The sequence below is a fragment of the Silurus meridionalis genome, chromosome 2, assembly GCF_014805685.1.
Source record: "Silurus meridionalis isolate SWU-2019-XX chromosome 2, ASM1480568v1, whole genome shotgun sequence".
Taxonomy (NCBI): Eukaryota; Metazoa; Chordata; class Actinopteri; order Siluriformes; family Siluridae; genus Silurus; species Silurus meridionalis.
In genome coordinates this window covers 15,954,237-15,977,488 of record NC_060885.1, presented here as the reverse complement: position 1 = coordinate 15,977,488, position 23,252 = coordinate 15,954,237, and the positions used below count along the sequence as shown (strand labels likewise).

The 23,252-nt window shown below is 38.2% G+C and overlaps 1 protein-coding gene across 4 annotated transcripts in view; it reads left to right on the top strand.

Moving 5' to 3' along the window:
* smap1 (small ArfGAP 1) overlaps window positions 1-23,252 on the top strand; it is a 108,134-nt gene that overhangs the window by 45,566 nt on the left and 39,316 nt on the right. The window contains exons 5-6 of one of the 4 annotated variants that reach the window (XM_046870878.1): window positions 3,393-3,464; window positions 7,575-7,652. In XM_046870878.1, coding sequence (XP_046726834.1) covers window positions 3,393-3,464; window positions 7,575-7,652 — 150 coding nt within the window. Of the gene's footprint in view, window positions 1-3,392; window positions 3,465-7,571; window positions 7,653-23,252 lie in introns of all 4 variants that reach the window. The other 3 variants (XM_046870869.1, XM_046870893.1, XM_046870885.1) reach the window with 3 other exon arrangements.

The window sequence follows — 23,252 nt, the reverse complement described above, 5'->3', positions numbered from 1 at the left end:
AGCGAGCAAAGCCCTTGGAAAATAAATGTGCCAGGATATTAACCATCAGCTTCCCATCCTTGTTTTCATAACGCGTCTTTTACCTTTTTATCTTTAGCTTTTCCTTTTGTAGTTGGTGTTTTTTCATTACTTTGATCGAATTGAACATCACAAAATAATGAGCCTCAGGAGGTTATTTGTCATGCTGATATGAAACCTTTTTTTTTCTTTTCTTTTCTTTTTTTTGGTTGTTTTTTATATCCTACCTTGAGCAATACATTGCCAGAGTTTCTAATAGAAGCTGGGAACTTTTGCAGTCCTCATACATGACTGGGGAATTACAGACAACTTTAAAAATAAATATATCGAAAAAAAGAAAAAGATTAAAAATCGATTTCTATATCCAAGATAAAGACTTCATGAGGTATTGGGTTTTGCTTGAGATTGCTTTATGTGTGAGATCTGAGCACATATAATAAGATTATAGATTTGCTCTTCACTCTTCTATTCTTCACTTAGTAATTGGCTTTCGTGCTGATGGACTGGCCGGTGGCTCCTGTGACCTTGTCATCATCTGGTTCCTATCCAGCATTGACTGGACTGCATTGTCTAGCATTGATGTGTACGCTCTCTATTACTCTTCCTAGCAGAGAGCCAGGCACCTCTGGCCCCTCGCCGCTGTGCTCAGCTCTTCTCAGAAAATAGGAGCCCAATTATGTCAGGCCTTTTGCCGCTTCCCAGATTGCATTAAGATCGAGATGGTGATATGCTTCGCCCTCGGCGCTTCTCCAATGATAGCTGTCCCTACATATTGACCGGTCTGCCTCCATCTTCTCCAGTGGGCACTTTGCTGCTTATTTCCCTGGATAGAGCTTTACTCTGAGGTGTTGGGGAAAGGGGAGATGTTTTTTTTTTTTGCGCCATATCTGTTATTGGATCTTTAATGCTGCGGCGTAGCATAGTGCTGATGCTAACCCAATAAAGGTGGATTACGAGTAAGATCCATCAGCAGGTAATGGCCCAGTCTGGACAGCTACACGCTAACCAGGGTCATAATCGACCTGCTTGTTTTACTCCGTCTCTGTGGACTGGTGCTGCTGACAGCAGCACTTCAGTGTTGAAACGAAGAAGAAGAATGGGTCATCTTTCTTTCTGTTACTCGCTTCCCCTGTGGAATTTGTTTCTCCCACTTTCTTTTCTCATTTTTCAGGCTTCCGTGCCTTTTTGTTTTTCCTCAGCCTTTTGTACTGAAACAGATTGTGATTAAATGCTGGGGAACTGTCTACTGTTCAGTAGGATCAGGAAGCTCTGCAGATGTGGGGCAGGGTGTCTATTTGTTTCTGGCACTATTTCATTTGCATTGACGCGACACTAAGTTTTAAATACAAGGGTTTTTTTTTTGCTTCCCAATGACCATTTTAAACCTAAACACCCACAGATTTTTTATCTTATGCATTGGTGCAAAGAAAGAAATTTGTTTGTTAATCTGTTGCACCAGCACAAGACAAATGGATTGGAAGTTTCTGTGGAGTTCCTATAAAGCTCTGACCTTAATCCTATTGAACACCTTGAATTGGAACATTGACTGCATCCCAGGCCTTCTCACATCACTACCGACTTTGCTAACGCCCTTGTGGACGAATGGGCACAAATCTCCACACCACACATTAAAATCTAGTGGAACATCTTCCCAGAAGACTGGAGGGTCTTTTAGCAAATGGGGATGAAATGTGGAAAGGGTTGATTAAAAAGCACATATGACTCTTACGGTCAAGTGTCCACAAACGTTTATCCATATAGTGTAGATGGTAGTGATGGGTCTCTGAACGATCAGTTCATTTTGAACGAGTCTTTAATGTGGCTACGAAACACGAGTAGTTTTAAAAAGTGATTCGTTCATTTTCGACTGGATGCACATGAGCAAATCATCGGAAAAACAGATTTGAGTAGTTCATCTCATGAGTCCTCTGGTCCGAGTTGTTCGTTCTTTTAACACGTGGCTCCCATGTAATTTCTTCTTCTTATTATAATATTATTTATTTATTTGTTTGTTATTTTTGTTATTCTTCCTTTTTCTTTCTTATTACTGCCGGACTCTGAGAGCTACCAAGCTAATTTCATTGTATCACTACAAAGACAATAGTTTCTAAGTCCCTCTAAGCCCATAGACATTAAACAATGCAATCAATCAGGCTTTTTGGTCCAAATCTTGACATTATTGTTACAACAATTATGGGAGTCACGTGACAAAAAGAACTAAGGATACGGACCAGGAGATATGGGAGGTGAGCTACTCATTCTGTTTATCAATTTGTCCTTAGCTGCACTGTCATATTTTTATTATTGGAACTATAGTCCAAGTGCATGTATGTAGCTGTGTTGGGGAATCTGCTTAAAAAATGTCATTTTATATTATTGCTGATCAAAAAATGAAATGAAATAAATGATAAAAGAAAAAAAAAAAAACAAGTCACTAAAATAATCAAATTTTCCCATCACTAGTAGATTGACAGGTGTATAATTAATTAAGGTCCACCATAAAAGTCATCATTACGAGGAATGGTCTTTTTTTTTTTTTTGTGGAACAGGATTTTCTATTTGTAAAAATGTTTCCCGTTATTCAACGGAGCCAAAACATAAACGTTTTGTCCATCAGATCTAGAGATTTTATGGCCCCTTTATTTTTAAGAGGACTCTAAACATTAAAAAAAAAGGAAGAACCCGGACAGCTGCAAATCTTTGTAGTCTGCCCTGTTTTGGCCCATGATCTTTCTCTCCGGTAGCTCTGCTCTTTTTTCCTTTTGTTTCATCACCTGGGTGAACATATGGAGGGTACAGTGATTCGCTTGGCACGCCTCCAGCCCCACTTGTTTCTCCACGTAATGGAAAAAGACTCTTTGTGGGGCTTGGTGAAAGGAGCTGACCGTTTATCTGGCCCTAGAACCGTACAGCAGGCACTTCAAACAAACATGAAGTGAGACGAGAAGAGGGAGATATCAGTGTGCAAGGCAGCTCGCAGATTCACGATAACAGTCAAATGGATATTTTTTCGAAAAGATACACTAGGTTTGAAGATTTATATAGCATGACTGCTTTTTATATAAAAATGGCAGGATCTATTGAATTTCTATCCATCATTCCTGCATTTCATTATAGTGATTCTAATTTTGTTTTGATTCATCGACGTTGACTGTTGTGTTTATGTGCATGTTTAAGCTTTGTGTGGATCAAGCAATGAATTAATATATGTATATATATGCTGTATCCCTCCTGCAACTGCTCATCTACTGCTTGTGCTCTTTTCTATTCCTGTCTTCGAATTTTGTCTCCTCGAATTATTTATTCCTTTCCACCTCTTTAATTTTGCTTTCTTCCTCTGTGTGTCCCTCTGTCTCCTTCTTGGCTCTCTGCAGAAGTCCTCTGATGCTGCTTTGCCCTTGGCATCCTCTCCCACTTCACAAGCAGGCGAGAAAAACAAACTGGAGGTACTGTAGCGTGCTTGCTTGGTTGCGGTGTTCTGTGAGTGCTGTGTGTGAGTCTCGTATCATGTTAAATGCTGAGGATCGCAAGCCCATTGTTTGTAATTTGTTATTGTATAAGGAAACTGGATACCATAATACCCTCTCTATCTGGGTGCAGAAAGACTGCACAAGTCAATATTCAGTCTCTTATCTTCTGCACTTTGTTTCCAGTGGAGGTTCTAAGAAGCCTTTAGCCAATCTTGATATCTTAATATTTTTCTTTTTTCCCCCTCTCAACCCAGCTGCAGTTAAGAGTCTGAGATTTTCTTCTGCTTGGATTATTGCATTATGCTTTTTAGTAGATTACGCAAACAGAAAGAACAGGTCAGAATGTAGAAGCAAGTGCACCCAGCTGAACATTCATGTCTAACTGCATGTCCCCCACAGTGATATTGAAAATCCCAAAAATACTAACCCTCCAGAAGTTACAACAGTACTTATGACGATTGTTTTAGCGTGCATGCCTCAAGCCTCAGTTAGCAATTAAGACCTAGCTTTAGATCTGTCTTTAGATTCTATGTTGTATTATACCAGAGTACTAGAGTGAATTCTTAAATCTGATCGGTCAGAAGGTGAAGTTGTGGCTCTGGTAAACCCATTTGGAGGAAACTCAGGTTGATGCAGCAGGACGGATAGAAGGATTAACATCAAAACAGAGACAGACATTTCGGTCAATACATATACTATATGGACAAAGTACATGTGGCTCTTCCCCAGAATGATACCACAAAGCTGGAGGCACACAATTTTATATGCAAGCATTACATTTTATCTTCACCAAAACCTGTTCCAGCTTGACAGTGCTTCTGTGCACAAAGCAAGCTCCCTGACTGCACCCCCAGATTGCAAATCTCCACAAACGCCTTCAAAAATCTAGTGGAGCGTCTTCCCAGAAGGTTATTATAACAGTAAATGTGGATTTTCAAAAAGCACATACGAATCATATTGTTGCGGGTACACAATTTTTCTCTGCTTAGTTTCTGAGGTCCAGTTCTGTTTGTATATATGCATATCCCTAGTATTTATATACAGGTGCAATATTACGGCACAGTTGTGATATAAGCAAATCTAATACATAATTTTTTTTCCATAGTAACAGTTCCTTCACAGGAATTTGTCTGGTAATTGTTTTTTTTTTTATGAAAGGAGTGTGCAAAGTCAATGCATTAAATTAATCACGTTTTCTGCCACTAGATGGTCTAAATAGGATTTTGCATGTACCAGATACTAAGCGGCATTTAAACCTAGAATTTATTTCGTACATTTATAGCAACTTTGTGTTTTTCGAATTACAGTTGAATTGTTGTCCTTTAGTGTTTTAACTCACTATGAGCTACATTGTAATATGCAACATGTATGTTATTATTCAATCTTTTTTTTTTCCTATAAGCTGCCAGCTTTTTAAAAAGAAAAGAGCTGGTGGGTCATTAGACCTAAACAGATAGATAGATGGATCTCTGACTGAGAGTTTTCTTCTTATAATAGACATCATAAAGTGAGTAATCAATCAAACAGTGTGTGTTTTTTTTTTGAAAAGGCTCCTAATAACACACTAATAACAAATTAGGAGAGAAAGAGAAACAAAGAGAAAGTTTTTGTAAAGACCAAAGCCAAACAGGTCAGGCAAAGATTGGGGACAGTTGCAGTCAGTGGCGGGCCGTGCATTTTGTAACTGGGCCTTCAGTGAGGACTTACCTGACTTAACCCACCTCTTAATACCACCACTACCACGTCGCAATTATAGAAACCATCAATACTATACAAAAAAAATCAATATAAAAACAAATGGCATTACAGAGAGAGAGAGAGAGAGAGAGGGGCATTTCACATATGGAGGCTGAATAGGGAAACAGGGAAACATACCAGTACTTGACCATGGTAATCACTCATACAGCAGGACATAGAGACATGAATTAAAAACTGGAATATTGCGTTCATATTATTTATCTTAGATCATTTAATCCATTTAATAATCACTTATAATCAGTAAAAGGGAGAGAAGGAATCTGGTGAGTTTCTTCAAAAACTGAATATGATTAACCTTTTCTAATTGATTGCTGATATTCCTCTCATATTTTGTTTGGAAAAAAAAAAAGAAAAATCTGCATGAATTGAAAATGGACTTAATTATGCAAATTACATGTACATATTTAATTTAAGTACACCAAAATACGAGGCTTCTGATGTTAGAATTATGATCTATGTTTTTTTGTGAGGATGCGAGTATGGATTCTAGAGAAAAGTTTGATTTTGGTTCATCAACAAAAAACGTGCTGTTTATTAGTAAGGAAAAATTTTGTAACAGAAAAATGAAATGTAACAGATATTCACAATTACTGTTTTTGTTCACAAGTTCCTCTGTTATATGATTAAATAAAATTAGAAATAGTTATAAACATGCCAAATGTAATGAATGCAAATGAATTCTGAAGAGAGAGCAATAGGTCCTGAACATATACAACGATTTAGTGAAAAGGTTTTCAGCATTACAGTGTCATTTATGTGGATTCTAAACAAAATTGTCATGATGTGTTCTTTTATACTATTGTATGTATTAGGCACTTTGTTTTAGATGTTTACTGTATGGCTTTTTGAGCAAAAAAAATGGATACATTTACACACACACAAAAATGTCAATTTCAAAAAGTACAGAAAATAAATAATTCTGGACTAAAGCGGTTTTCAGACAGAAAAGATGATGGCGGTCAGATTTTAATAATTAATAACAATGTTGTTTAACCAAATATTTTGGTCAAACAACCCCATTGAGATTCTATTTCTTTTTAAGGATCTTGACTTAAGACCATATCATTCTATATGTGCAGTAAGACTTTTGCACATTATAGTAGATAATGTGATGATATAAATGTCTATCTATCTATCTATCTATCTATCTATCTATCTATCTATCTATCTATCTATCTATCTATCTATCTATCTATCTATCTATCTATCTATCTATCTATCTATCTGTCAGTCATATTTGTGTGTATATACAGTCCCCTCCACTAATATTGACCCCCTAAACGCTGTACAAAATGCATTTTTTCTTTACCTTTTGATCCATTGTTTAGGAACATGTCACGAACATACTCTGCCCTCATCAGACAAAATTGTATGTCTATAAGTACTGTTGGTTCAGTTTCAGATGATTTTATAGATGCAATTTATTAAAAAATCTGAAAAATGATTGACATTAACCAAATGCTTTTCCATGTAAATGTTTTTTAATTCATTTACCACATTAATAGATGAGCAAATTAGTAGTTTTCCCTCATCTGTGGTTTGGAATGTGTGCCTTTGGAGTCATGGCTGTAGCGAGATTTAGTTTGTGCGCGAGTGCTCTGTGTAGAGGCAGTCGATAGCACAGCTCTGTCAGCATGCATGGTGAAATGGAGTAATCGAAGTGCTCATAAAATGCCTCAAGTGGCTGATACAGAATTCTAGTCTTGACACATTTCGGGTTTAGACACCACCTCCGCTGCTTATGTTCATACAGACAGTATTCCAGCTGATGATGTTAGACTACTTTGTGTCTCTTTTTTTTTTTTTTTTTGGGGGTTTGCTTCATTTAGAGAATTCTTTGGAAGTCTGTGTAGTTCAGTGGCAATTGGAGTATTATGTTAGTCATAATAACTCTGCTGAACAGCTCTACTTATGTGTCCAGTCAACTCCCATTAGGGCAACAGACTTTAATGACCATTTAAAAAAACTTTATCTGTAAAAGTGGAGGACAGTCTTGCACTCAAGCTTTCAGAGCTTTAATAAGGTTTAATTTAGTCTGAAATTAGTTTGGGCTTTATCTGTCCTGGCCTTTTATTCCGTATAGACACCTGTAAGAGCTGCAACATTTTTGAACCTGATCGTAAATGTGTGAGTTTGAGTCTAATGTGTGTGTGTGTGTGTGTGTGTGTGTGTGTGTGTGTGTGTGTGTGTGTGTGTGTGTGTGTGTGTGTGTGTGTGTGTGTGTGTGTGTGTGTGGTGGGTGTGACAGAAAGTGTGATCTGATAAAGGTCTAAGTGTGCCCAGGACTAACACCTTGTATTTCCTCCCATCTTCTTATTGTGACAGAAGGAGAGAGAGAGGAAGAAGGAAGAGAAGAAGAAAGAAAAGGAAACAGATAAAGGGCACAAGCCCACAGTCTTCGACAAGGTAATTCATCGCTCATTTGCTGACTTTGAAACCCCGTCGTCATAAATCGTGGCTTAAACAACAGCAAAAAAAAAAGCACACAGTAACCATGCTCAAGTGAAATAGGACGGATAATCAAGATGATGCTTTTTGCTCGAGCGTCTAAATGAGCTTGAGGGGGGGGGGGGGGGGGGAGCACAGACTTGCACTCTTACTGACTGAGTATCCATTGTTGGATTCTATGCAGTGCAGCAGATGCCCAGGGCAGTATAAATGTATAAAACCTAAATCTCTGGCATGAGTATTTTAGAAATATTGTTAAAGTGGTGCAGAAATCATAAATTCATTAGTTACCTCAATGGAAGAAGCTCCAGCATGCTGCTCAGTCTCATGTATGGTAAGTGCAATAATTAACACTACTAATCATTCTGTTGTACTGAATATCAGCGTAGCTGTGATTCAGCCAAAGCTAATTACACCCATGCTGGTATTAAGCACAACAGCAGGACTGTGAGTGTGACATTGCTTTTATACAACAGTTCTATAAATAAGAAAGCAGTAGCGAGAAACTCGCACAATACAGACAAAAGGAAATTGAAGCCGCAGCCGAATAGAGCATTTCGCATTGCCGTGCAACTGGCAGAGTGACCGATAGCCTGCAGTAAATGTAGTATGTTATAGCTTGTCATGTGATTAATAGTGGGACAGGGCGAAATGTTATACTAAATATAAGCAGTCTTGGCACATCTTTTGTTCAATCAAATTAGTGTGAAAAAGTATCTGTTGTATAGTTTTCCACTGAAAGACTAACACTGTTCAGTCAGTTATTACACATCTTCATGTTTTTAATGTGTTTCATTTGCAGTTTTGGCAATAATTTGACCTCATTTTTGTCAGTTTTCATCATTTATACTGTACCTGCCTGGTCCTCATTTTAAGAAAAATACATTGGAGTCCTTGCAGTCCTCTTGGTCAGAAAATGATATTAGTATTCAACACCAGCAGTAATGTCAGCTATAGTTTTAATAATAGGTTCGAATGCATTGCTCTGTCTATAGTAACAACTCATTTACAGGGACATGTGTATGTAGAACAGTTTAGATTTTAGAGACAAAAAACAAACACAATTCATTTATCTGATGAAGTTTTCTGTAAGAAGAGAATTACAGAAGGGGTCTTGGGTGACATTGCTTTGTAAGAAAGATTTTTCAACACGAGAGTCTTAAGGATTAAGGAGTTTGTGATTGTTTTCTGCACTTCATTTTTTTTTTCATCTTCTAAACACTAAATGCAACAATAAACTGTTAAAAAGCACAGCATGTCATTCATAATCCGATTATAAAACGCCAGAGGTATAAAAAGAATTCTATTGATGAATAAACGGTGTCACTCCACCTTGTAGCGTGTTATTTTCGTGGAAGAGCGTGTCCCGAGGTTTACACATCAGAGTGAGAAAAACACATATTACACTTTCTTAGTCTCTCTGTGTGCTGCATCTCAGCAAGGAGCCTCACCAATTTCGAAGCTGAAGTGACACTACATGAGTTGCTTGCGTTGACTCGTGCATATGATGCAAATGTTGCGTATAAAAAGCTACTGGGCATATTGCATAGAACAGGTTTACTTTTTAGGGAGAAAAATGCTGTTATGAAGCTGTAGTTAACAGTCATATTGGCAGCAGAATTGGATGGCTGGAATCTCCCCAGCACTCCTGATTTGTGGTAATATAGTAGTTTTTACAGCCTTAACATTAAAAACATTTGCCCAAGATTGTGTAAGTTCCACCAAAAAACAGTTTTGACCTATCAAGGCATTGACTCAACAAGACCTCTGAAGGTCTGCTGTGGCATCTGAAACCAAGATGTTAGCAGCAGATCAATAAAGTCATCTAAGCTGGGGTGACGTGGGTTGAACTCGTTTGTCGTGGACATCTCACAGATGCTTCATCTAAATTTGAAGTCAACACCTTGAGAGTTTTGTAATGAGAGTTTGAGTGTTTTCTCGAAGCATTCCTGAAACTACTGTTTACACCTGCAGTGAAGCAGGGCACATTATCCTGCTGAAATGGACCACTGAGTTTGGGGGAATACTGTCCTCAAGGGGTGTACTTGGTCAGCATCAGTGTTTAAATAGGTGGAATGTGTCAAAGTAGCATTCATATGAGTGCCAGGACCCAAGATTTCTCAGCGGAACATTGCCCAGAGCATCTCACTGGTTCACATATTCCCATAGTGCATCCTAGTTTTATCTTTTTCCTCGGATGATGGACTCAAACCTGGCCATCCACACAATTTGAAAGAAATCATGATTGATTACACCTGGCCTTCTTATGCTAGATCTGATGCTCAATGTAGAAGGGTAACGTGTGGTGAACTTCAACACATCAAATTTAAGAAATGACTGTTCACCTCCTGCCTAGTATATCCCACTCCTTGAGAGATGCCATGGTAACGAGATGATCAACGTTATTCACGTCACCTGTCAGCGGTTTTAATGTTGTGGCTGATTTCTGTAAGCGGGTTCTGTCAAAGCATAAGGAAAGGCTTGTCAGTGTTGCCTGCAGGCTCTCGTTCCCTTCCTGAACACGTGTGCAACGAGGAGCTGAGGCGAGGATTTCATGCGGTTGTCAGGGTGCAGCATGGTGGTTAGTGACAGGCAGAAGGTCAGGATCCAGTGACCAGAGAATAAAACAAAAGTTTGGTGTTTTGCAACAATTGCGAAATGATTCTCAATTTGTGGTGTTGCTGCTGTTTTTATTTATTTAATTAAAATTTTTTTATCTTTTGTCTGTACGTGTGAGGGTAAAATAAGTCTATAATTTAGGGAACCACATTTTCACAGTGCTAAAACCTGCACTCCAGAGATTTCTGTCATGTTCTTTTTGCTGGCAGTGGACATGGACATCACAGCTAGTTACTTGGGGATGTTGTGTATATTGGTACTCATTGAGGTGCTGTGGAGCGTAGCAGGTTTTGCTTTATATAATAGATGAAGAGGAAGGAACATTTTTCATCTTTGTGTTTGTCCAATTAGTTTTGCTTCCCAGTCAAACCAGCTTGTCATGTTTTCACCATTTGCTATGAAGCAGTTTTGTGTTCAGTGCATGATGAGTATTGTGGTTTGTAGCTTTAGATGGTGTCTTTTGTGTTCTTAACTCTTTGTCTTTTGTCTATATGTGAGCTTTGATTTGCTCAAATCTGACTTTACATTTATACCTATATACCCATATGTATATGTACTGTGTGTGTGTGTGTGTGTGTGTGTGTGTGTGTATATATATATATATATATATATATATATATATATATATATATATATATATATATATATATATATACACACACACACATACATACAGTGATACCTTGACCTACGAGTGAATTGATGTACGAATTTTTCCAAGGTACGAGTCAAACAACCCCTAATGGACATTAAGAATTCAGCTTGTACTTAATCTGTACTTATTCTACTCAGTGTTCTTGACTTGTCCCCCTTATTTCCATTTATAAACACTGTGCATCAGGCAATGCTCTAGTCATTAGAATTCGGAAAAATACTGATTAAAAATAACTGAAGCATCACAAGTCTCCCTGATGAAAGATTCTGCATTGAGGCACAATAGGTCAGATTTTTTTCATCTGCATATACATCATGCTGTTTTTTTTGTTGTTGTTGTCTTAAATATTAAGATTTCTGATTAAAATAAATGCATTAAGCCTCGTGTGATGAAAACAATATCTGTTAAAAGCAGGAAGTGCTTATGGCTATGACATAAAAAAAACAATGCATCAAAGCAAAAATCACAAGAAGTACAATTTTTTTTTTTTTTGTGGTGTTGTTTTTTTTGTTTGTTTTTTTTATTTTGGCATCCTGAATGGAAATCAAATTTTAAGGAGTTTTGCACCTTTATCTGGCAATGTGCTATATGGATTTAAAAAAATGGGTGAGATTGGCGAATCTGGCACTCTTAAGGCATTTAATACAGCCATGAAATTACAGTATGATGCAACACAGCATTAAAGTGCTTCTGTTATAATGGATGTTTCTGTTTGCTTGCGCTGAATGTATTCTTTTTTTTCTCAGCTTTCCTTTTGCCTGTCAGTAGGATTTTAATCTCCTTAAATATTTCAGTAATGTGAAATGTTGGAATCAAGTAAGTGCAGAACCTTACAATGATTTTGCTAGCCTTTGCCGTCACCCCAGTGCGTGGGTGTGCTTCTTCACATGAGGTTATAATCATTGCCTGCCCTATTTTAGTCTGCAGGCTGCACCAATGTAGTGTGTGTGTTGTACTGACCCCAGGTCAGTGTGTGAATTGATTAAAATGGCTCTCTGGCTGTGAGTGCGTGTTGGAAGCCATGCTGATTCAGTGACAGTTGTGAATAGAGTAACATAAAAGTGAGAGAATATAGAATGGTAGTGGAAAGCAGGAAGAAAAAAATCAGTGTGCTTTAGTGGAAAGTTAAAAGGCAACAATAGAGAATAGATAAGAGACTTGCAGCATGGTGTTAAATGGGCAACCTGCCTTGTTGGAAGTTGTTTTTTCTCCCAGAGAAGATCAGGAAGACACAATGTGTGAAGGAGGTGTTTTATTTGCTTCAGATCCTGCCGTAGTTTGTAGAAGCCATGTTTGTGTGGATATTGTGTTGAATCCAGTCCCGGTTGGTATAGAACAGACTCAATGCAATTTGCCACAGAGCTCCATTTATCTGATCTGCGCTTCCAATCAATCTTACGCTGCAACCTGTCAATTTGATTCCCAAGATTCTTGTACTGTGTTCAGTTGTGTGACATGGGTTATCAGCCAAAATCACATTCATGTCACTGGATTGCATCGGAAAATATGATTTCGGTCCAATACTGGTTCCATGTTTCGTCCAAATCTGATACTCAGTATCAGGAGTGGTGCATCCCTGATTCTCAGTCCTCATCGGTCACACACACACACACACACACACACACACTCACACACTCACACACACTCGCACAAAAAAACACTTCAATCCCTGACACAATTCCATAGAAGAAATAGAATTTACACCATGAGCCCATGCAATATAATGACTCGTTAATTTGATCTAAACCAAGAGTTTTCTAATTCCAGTCTGTTCCTGCACCGAGTTAAATGTAACTTATTTCCAAAGAACACCGTATTCAGATCCTCAGGCACTTAATAATTAGCAGGAAGTTGGATGTAGGCTTCTGTTTCCGCATGTCACTTAAACAGGAAAAAAAAAACGAGATGAGATAGAACACACCAGTTTCACTGACTAGATTTACTCATTTCAAACCCTTGAATTCAGTTCTTTGACTGTGTGTGCAAATTTGATTAGAATAACTGGATTGGGCTGTCTGAGATAATTGTGCGATCTTGTGTTAATTGGACTGGGCAGATATAAGAAGACTCGAAATCATGACTAGCTAAAGATGAATTGGCTAATCAGAGCAGCACGGAAACCTGAAAGACACCTCACAATGTTCTTTTTTTACATGCCCATAATTTCAAGTGCAAACTTATTTTTTTTGCTGGTTTGCATTCTTAAAAAACTGACTATATGGTTTGGGTTGGGATATGGGTAGAGATCATGGATAGGGTTAAAGGGATTAGGGTGGTAAAGGCATAGGGTTGGATTAGGGGTAAGAGGTAAGGAAATGGTTTAAGGGTTAGGAATTAGGGTAATCTGTAAAGTATTGTCTTAATAGTTAGGGATCAGGTTATGGTTAGTGCTGGGGGTTGGGATTAGGGATAGGGATTGGTTTGACATAAAGGTTAGATTAGACAAATGTGTCCCTTAAAATGGTCAACAATCAAATCTCAAAAATGCAGTAATCTTTATATGAGGATCATGTTTTAGATATTTAAATAGCAGGGAGAATTAGAGTCTAGCCAGTTCATTTTGGGTGCATCACTTGGATATGTTGGTTTGCAATAATGAATCAGGAATGTTCAGTATTTTGGATATCTTATACCAAAGATCAGCTTGTGTTTTGCAGTCTAGATACAGGAGGATAAAATGATTCCTAAACATAAAGCATGTGGCTTATGTATTAGATCTTTCTTGTTTTCCACCTGTATTCTGCAATAGATTGATAAAATAGATGCTGGATTAGAGAGGTTAGGTCAGTTGCACAAACTGACAAAGGGGATGGTTGCACAAAAAGTAAAAAACATAATTGGACAAAAAGGTGTGCGTGTTCATTCTCCCCATGCCAGATTGTATGATGGTAAGTGGTAATGTGAAACACCACTATTAACCAAAAAGGAAAGCTTAAGCTTCTGCCTTTTTTATCAAAATAATTAAGTACTAAACAATACAAGTCAACGTTGTTTAAACAGGTCAGGTGCTTGTTTGGGTCCTTGTAAGGAAATGTTCATAACTGGACATTAACTTATGGTATCTCTGTTGTATTCTCCGCTTTTATGCCTGATTTATAAAGAAAAGGAAAACTCATCTTTCTGACCAGTGCACAGTATAATAATGCAGGTGTAAATTCGGGTGTAAATACAGCTGGACTGAAACTGAGGTATAGGTCCATCTTAAGTCGACATGCTTGTGCATGTGCTCTGCTCTGCTGTTCCTTCAGTCTGTGAGCTATGCGGCTGGAGGAATGAGACTGCAGTCATGGCAACATGTTTATCATCAGCTTCCTTCACTTTCTGCTCTTAGTATCCCACTGCTGCCTGCACTGCCTGAATGCCAAGGAGAAGTCATCTTTTTGGCATTCAGGTTGTGTGCGCGAGTGTGAACGCATGTCTATTGTTTTCATTTCTCTGCCTGTTGTGGGGGTGTGCGTGAGGAAAAAAGGGGGAAAACCCAGTTTAACCTGCAGTTTTTGCATAATGCATAGCGCAGCCCTAAAGTCTGCTGCGAACAAACTTGACTTTGGAATGTGTAATTAGATAAGGAAACAGCGCGCTTGTGTTCGGTGTGACGTTCACACTCTCGAACTGGCTCTTAGCGTGTGCACCGTTTTTTCCTGGTTTACTGGTGAACATATGAACAAAATCTGAGGATGAATTGTGTACTGTATATAAGCCTTTACCTTGATACCCAAGCTGGACACACTCGAGACACACTCGAGCATCCACACATGCCTGCATGACAGCACCTTAGCCAGGTCTGGCTTTTACTGAAATTACTTTCTGTGAATGACAGGCAGCATAAAGCCCCCCCCTTCTTCATTAAAACGGTTTTGGTTTCATATAACTATAAGGTTATTTGTGTTCGTTCGCACCCAAATCTGACCAGACTGTCTGATGTGAGACACCAACGTGAGACACTTATTATGCTTTAAGTAGAAATTCCTTCCGGTGCATAGGTTTGTCCGAACACTCGGTTCTCATAAACGCTTTTGTTTCTTTCTGGTTTTTTCTTTCAAAAACACAGTAGACATTATGTGGGTTCAGTGTGGAACAGCTTCCTTTTTTTTTTTTAGTCCTCGAGTTGCTTTCGTTTTTTTTGACAGTTTTTTTGTTGTTTGTTTTATCCTCTAGGTTGGATGTCTCTTTAAGAATAAAATAACAATAAACCCAGTTCTGGTTCAAATCCTTGGTTTACAGTACAGTTAATGTACAGCCTGGGAATAATAGATGCACAAAGGTGTCTCATATCTCTTTCCGTGCACTCAACAGTCTTTTTATAGCCTGCTGTGTTTTAAAAAACGTGGTTACATTGTATTTTATAATAAGGAATGTTTTTTATTTATAGATTTTTCATTCATACATGTCCCACGTGTTGTCTAATGTACGCATATTGAAACATGGAATGCGTCAGTCCCTGAGGCAAATTATTTTTTTTAAATATGCCTTTTTAAATTAAGATTATATTGAATAAATTCTGCAAAGTAAATCATAAGAGTGATATTGCATATGCTGTGGTTATTTTCTGACCCTCGAATGTTATAGTGCTTCATATTTGTAGGTGACAAGCATTATGTCATAATCTTTCTAAGAGTTACTGTAAGCATAATAAGCATTATGTTATACAGGGAATTGGAAGCTCAAGGCGCCAGACTTTTTATCAGAAGGCCGTGAGTTCAAATCCTAGCATCTCCCGGCTGCCACTGCTTTGCCCCTGGGCAATGTCCTTCATCAATTGCTCAGTTGTATAAATGGATACAGGTGTCTTCCAAAATGCCATCCATGTAAATTTAGTTTGATGATGTAGTTTGACACACACATAATCAGCTTCACATCAGAACCCCCATATGGTATCAGGTGCCACTTTCTCTGTTCTTTTTGTTACGGGGTGTATTGTTTTTGGTCAATCCGCTATGGAATAACAATTTCAGACCCTTCCTCCCTCCTTCTCTTCCTCACTCATCATTTCCTGTTTTCCTTTTGAAGAAGAAGCTTATGTTTCTCTATATACTATTTCTCGAGCCATGAATAAATTATCAAAGCACCGCATGCGATATTCACCACCCTGGAAACGGTGTCATCCTCGCTTTTGTTTGTGTGCAACTACTTTATTTTTTCTTATTTATTTCTTTTGGGTAGTTTAGAGATGTCTGTGTGTGTGTGTGTGTGTGTGTGTGTGTGTGTGTGTGTGTGTGTGTGTGTGTGTGTGTGTGTGTGTGTGTGTGTGTGAATTGCTCTTCTTTAAAGCTATGTCTTCTGTAAGGTTGTGTTTGTGTGAGTATGTGCATGTGTACGAGTGCTGCCCTTGCTTAGATCTTCATATCCCTGCTGTGCCAGTGACAGCCGCCTGGCAAGAGACTTTGTTCAGAGGACAGTTCCTGGACACTTTTTTTTTTTTTTTTGCTCATGCACACCACGCACATGGTGGTATGAATTTATGGTGGCAGGGTCCAGATGGTTTGTGTTGCTGCTTTGGAGTCTCTAGAGGTGCAGTCTGATAGGATAGAAGAGCACTACAACAATCATGTCGCATGCTTCTGTGTGACACTGCAAAGTCCTGTCATATAATTCTACAGAGCAGTACATAAATCCAGTCACATGCTATTATACTGGGTCATGCAGTTCAGTGAATTTAGCACAAGAAAAGCGTGTAATATTTAGAACCAAAGTTAATTGAATTAATTATCCGAAGAGTGGACTTGCTCGTGGCTGTGCTCTAATTAACCACGAGGCAAATTGCCAACAAGATGTATTGTTCAGTTTCAAACTAGCCCCTGAGATATATTAGTATCCATATTTGTGCTCACAAATAACGGAATAAAGCACAGTGGACCGTTCACTTTCATTTATTCATTCATTGGAGGTTTGGTGTGATTCAACCAAACATGGCTGTTGCCACCCTGAAGCAGATTCTTTTTCTATCGATACGTTTACCGTAATTTTCGGACTATAAAGCGCACCCATATATAAGCCGCACCCACTGAATTTTACAAATATTTTTATTTTTAACATAAAGAAGCCGCACTAATCTACACTAGTCTACACTAATGTACTTTACACAGGCTTTAATGAAAGACACGTTACACATGGTGTAACAGGTGAAATATGTTGCGCTTCCTTTAGGAGTATAGCGGTATTTTGGGAATAGCATGCCAGAAGCGAGCTATCCCTTCACCCTGACTCAACACGTTACAACGGCTTGTATCTAAACAGTAGCCGACCAAGAAAGTCATTGTTTACTGTCTTCCTTCTTCCTTTCACAACAATTTCTCTCAGGAGTTTATCTTTTGGCATCGTCGTGCGTTTAAAAATCACCCGATGGAAGTTTTTCTCCCGATGCCGTGCAGCTCAGAACACAGGTGAGGTGTGTTTTTTTTCCGTTCGGAAATTTCATTGGTCTAATGTTATGGGGTTCAGTTTTTTGGCTTGAAGTTTGTGAAACCGGGAAAAACCCAGGAAAAATTCATAAATAAGCCGTTGTTCGTTGGGTTCAAAACGTAGGAAAAACTTAGCGGCTTATAGTCCAAAAAATACGGTAATCATTTTTTAATCAATGACCCATTGTACCTTTTAACCATTTATAGTTAGATGTAATGCTGTGGAACATTTACAATGTGAATTATCACTTATGCCATATCAGAACATATACTGCTGGTAGATACTATGGGTAGATACTGGGTTGTATGAGAGGATAAATGGATACTGTGGGTAAGGATGGATGGATTCAATGGATGGATGGATAATTATATAGTTAGATAGTGTAGATGAATGAATGGATGAGTGGATTAATAGATACTACAGGTGAATACTGTGATTAGGTGGCTAGATACTGTCGATGGATAGGTGGATGGATGGATAGATACAGTGGGTCGATGGGATAGATACTGTAGACGGATGGCCGGATGGATAGCTTGATAGTTTGATACAGAATATGGATGGTGAGTGGATAAATGGATACTATAAATAGAAGGATGACTGAATGGATGAATAGATACTGTAGATGCATGGATTGAAAGATGGATGGATGGATGGATGGATATGTACTGTAGATTGATAAATGCATTATTCCATTGCAGCATGGCTTCACATAAAAACAGCTAGACCTTGCACCAGGATGTCATAAATTCATTATTATTGTTATAATGTCTTAGAAGAGTTTACTGGAATTTACATTTCCTGAAGAAAATAAAGTGCTTCTATTATTATAATACAACTTTTTTTTTATTAGTCTGTTTGCTTGAAGCCTCTAAAATACATATTTGTAAACAAGTTAATTTGAACTATTATGTTTTAGAAAAATGCCTTAAGATTTGCATTTATTACGAGTGTCTTGCACATAAGAATGTCATGCCGTGATCAAATCCGCAGTCCCACTTTATACAGCAGATGTGCCTGAAGCCTCCATGTTTCAGGGTTCTGACCTGAATTATATTCTATTCAAATGTGAGCTTTAAAGCTTGGCCAAAGAAAAAAAAAAAGATAGATAGAAAGTAGGTCTTTTTCCCCAACAAAATGCACAAGTGGTGGCTTTCACATGATAAGGTCCTGAGGCCTGGTGCTTCCATGGAGTACATCAGAGGATTTTACAGGTGGTGTTGCAGATGTGTGCAGAGCCCACAGCTGTATATATACTGTATATACTTTATATCAGGTGTGAGCAGGAGCATGGCTTGTGTGTGTGTGTGTGTGTGTCTGTGGTGCTGCTGCCAGGTGATGGTTTCCCTTTGAAGTCTTGATGAGGTGAAATGCATAATTAATGCTGATGAGATATTTCAGGATCGAGCCCTGGCAATAATCAGTCTTTCACACAGATGTACTCAGCAGGCTCATTTCTCTACTGCTCTGCTTGAACACATCCCACTCAGTATTGGAAAAAACACAGTTCATATATTTGATAGAGGAATAACAATGATTTTTTTATCAATAAAAAAACACATTTCATATGCAGTTCCAAAGATTTTTCACAAAAATTTAAGTATCAACTTAACTACTATATATATAATTTTCAATCGTAAAATTTCCTGCATCATTTCTCGTCCTAAGAGAATAATCCTGCTCAAACAGATATGTACACACTCCCTGGCCACTTTAATAGGAACACATGCGCACCTGCTCGATCATGCAGTTATCGACTAAATCAATTTCTATGCTTGAGAGCTTACAAAGCATATGATTGTCTTAATATATAAGTCTTTATAAAAGTTATGTGATGGCATAGATTACTTTAAAATCATTGATACACATACAGTATGTGTTTACAGGTGATTGTGTTCATGCAGCCATATTTGTACTGTAATAAAACCATCTCTTATTTTTGAATGTATGCCCTCTGCAAGGCTTTGTGCATTTGTTTTTGTGAAGCCAAGTGGCCCTCGGTGAAATTGAGTTTAACACGTCTGCTCTAGAGTTTACATAAAATTTTGTGAAAAGCACAAAAAAAAAAAAACCCAAACAAAAAAAAAAACATTTATTGAAGTAAAAGACTCAAACAAGCCAGTTGAGCTCCAACAGCAAAGTCAAAGATTCTAATTAAAAGGTTTTTCATCATTTTAATCAAATTATTTTATGCATTGTCCAGCTGCTACCCGATTGGACAATTGCATGAACGAACAAGTGTACAGCTATTTAAAAACATGTTCTGTTTTGAAAAATATTCACAATCTTGAAATGCCCTGCCAGGAGAGTGTATATAGCTTCATTAGACGTTACTGGAAGAGACTGTGCTGTTATTCTCTCCAGGGGAGACCTCACTAAATATAAACTGCAGAGGTGCTGATAAGTTTGAAACTAGTGCTTTGAGGGAGGGAAAAAATCCGAGTGTTTTATATTGAGGGTGAAAACAGTGTTAAAACTATTCATTTTCATCCTTTTCATGGAGGATGAATAATTCTGTAGTTCTGCATCAGGTCAGTACACAAGGACCTTTCTTCAGTCTTCCTCCTTTAGATAATGATATTGGCCCCTTCCCACCCTCTTTTGCAAATTTATGACAACTTTGTCCTCCAGCCGTAGGACATGGCGTAATAAGGAATTCGGCTAAGCGATAATGAGCACTTGTGCTTCTAATCATTCCCAACAGTGACCTTGGATCTCGGTCTACACTCTATTAAGATACACGGGTGGAATCAGAAACGATGGCGAGATGTTGGCTGGGGCATGTGGGTAAGAGTAATGTTGAGGAAAAGAGAGTTAAATAAAAAGAAATGTTGGCTGAGGAATGGAGGGAGGCCGATAAGAAGCCTAGGAGGTAGGCACAGGTAAGCAAGCAAATTACAGTGAAATGGCTGGTGAGGGGGGGAAAGGTGATGGAAAAGAAGTGAGGTTATGGGAGAAGAGGATTGAGAGAAAATGGGCACAGAGGAAGATGTGATAAGGTAGAGTAGAGTGAGTGCACTGGAGGATGGAAGCTAGTAAAGAAAGAGATGAAAAACAAGGATGAGGGGCAGTGAGATAGAGGTGTGTGTGTGTGGGTGGGTGGGTGGGTGGCATTGACTGATGCTAAAAAGTGATGCTGCAGCTTTCACTGTGTTGCTCATGCAGGGAATGGGATTTCAAGGTCCAGTGTCCACTTCCTCAAGGCCGCCAGCCACTGTGACACCCACCACACACACACACACACACACACACACACACACACACACACACACACACACACACACACACACACAGAGCCTAGATTAAAAATAACACTTCTTTGCAGCTTCATTGTGCCAGAGCCACAAATCTACAGAAGCCTGTAGAACCTGATACCACAGTCAGTGAGTTCATCTGCTTCCTCCGTGACATTTGCTTGAAATGAGATTTGTATGGACTGCATCTGATGGTTCAGGCCACTCCCGAGCTGGCGAGGCTACTGCTCGGAATCCTTTAAGGCTGCTGCTGCTTCTTTTTTTTTATTTTTTTCCTCCAACCTGCTCTCATCTTTGGCTTTTAATGTCTTGTCCTCAAAAACATGCTCTGGTATGACCTTATTCTCTGATCCTGACCCAGAACGTCTCACCTTCTCCGTTTTGTTTAGGTTACAGTTCACTGTACCTTTAGTCGTGCATTCTCCTGCATTGCACAAGAATTACAGTTAGCGAACGGGGTAAAAGTGAGTGCTCTACGTGAGGACAATAATGTAATCTCAAGTAAAACAGTAATTATCTCAGGCAAATTATTGGTTTATAGATATGCATATTATTTACTAAATTACAATGTAATCTATGAGTATTACATTATAGTTTGTATTTTATTGATTATTATAATTTAGGCCCGCTCTTAATTCCATAAAATAATCCATAATCTGTAATTATCTTGTGAAATCCATTATAAATTGTCACATTACTGGATAATGGAGACCTTCCTGTTGGTTTAATGAGCTTATCTGCAAATCATGACTGCGGTTGCAAGATTAGAAATGTGGTTTGTTTATATTATTAGAGGTGATAAAAGAATGTTAATTAAACCATGTTATTCCAAGATTCTTTTCCTTTCCTTTTTTTTCTCGGAAAAAGCGACCCCACAAGCTTTCTTTGCAAATTTACATACTGTATGTACATTGACATGATGCAAGGTTGTGCGTGTTTTTTTTTTTTTTTTTTAAGACGTGCTTCTGAATCGCCTGTGTTACCCAATCGATAGCTGTTCATGTTTATTTTTGCAGTAGCTCACTGCTCTTGCCAGACAGACACCAGATTTGGTTTCCTTATGGACAAATAGCGGCGTAGAGATTTTTTCCATTTGTGGAGGCTCGGGTTTTCATGGGTCTCGCCGACACAAATATTTGGATGTCGGTCATATGAGTTTCTACATGTTTGCTGAGATATTTGCTAAAAACCTTTAACGCAACACACATTTATTTATGACAGCCTTTCTTTACTCAAATATTAAAAATAAATATACTCCAACCGAAAAATTAGTTTGAATCACTAAACACTTGTTTTACAGATGCGCCAAGTCTCAAATATGCACCAAAATCCGCCAATTAAAACCGTCCATGTGGAAACATAGCAAAATGTCTGTTTGGTGTCCTGATGATTTATGTAATTTAAAACCACCATACTTACTTTCAAGCATTTACAAGAATATTTTGTCTTCATGCACTTCATGCTTTATCCTCTGTTGAGTTTGTTTTTTTTACTAATAATAAACATACATTTGCATAAAGAATCAATATTTGCCCATGTTGATTCGAGAATTAAAACCTTGACCAGTATTAATTTAATGTGCGATTAATCAAGCGTTAACTTATGACAACCTTCTGATTATTTACGATTAAACGTTTAAATCGACTGATAGCCCTAATAATACTATACCTTGAACTGGTTAAAATGAAGTAAATCAAATATAAATAAAGGGGACAAAAAGCATTTATGGAGTTTATTAGTATTTGGTCATTTATTTGGCTTTTCATTTAGCATATCATGTTTGTGACCTTGACAAGCAAGTTGCTGACCGCTATTATTTACTCTCTGTACGTTTGCCTGCAAGGTGACTGCATATAGAAAACAGGAGAGCTGTACAACAGCCTAGTTTGATTTTATTCTGCTTTATAGGTTTTTATCTATATTCCTGATTCTGAAAAATATGATCTGTATCATTTTAAGCGACATATTTTGCCTCTTAAAACCAGACGGTGCCTGGGTTGATGTGTGTGGTGTAGCAGATGGTGGGATTCAGAAGGAATAGCTTGTGGTGTCATTTGAGACGTATAGGTATTTATATATGGCTGTGTACCACATTTTATATATATATATATATATATATATATATATATATATATATATATATATATATATATATATATATATATTATTTATCTATGTTTACACACTATCACCTATACAGCACTTTCAGCTTTCCTGCCACTTCTGGAATTTGTCCTGGAAATCTTCTTTTCAAAGTGTGTCAAGCACCTTCTGCTATTCATGCTGGATCTCTGCAATGGTGTCGCAACAGCAACCTTTGAGCTTTAATCTTCATCTTCAGGAAGAGGGCCAAGTTCGCAGGAACAAAACCCAGCGAGTAGGGTAGGGGCGAAAGCGAGATCGTGTTGTTCCTGGTGAGACACTCGCGTGTGAGGAGAGCTCGGTGACAGGGTGTGCATGTGGTCAGAATAGCAGACGTGGTGTCTCGCGTGGTCAGAATAGCTCCAGTTGCACAGCTCCCAATGTACACAGGACAGTGTCTTTTAGCACACTGACTTTTGAAGGTCGGTGCTCCCTGTGACTGTGCGTGCAGCCTTGCGCTGCCATCTGTTGACGTGTTACAAAACTAGT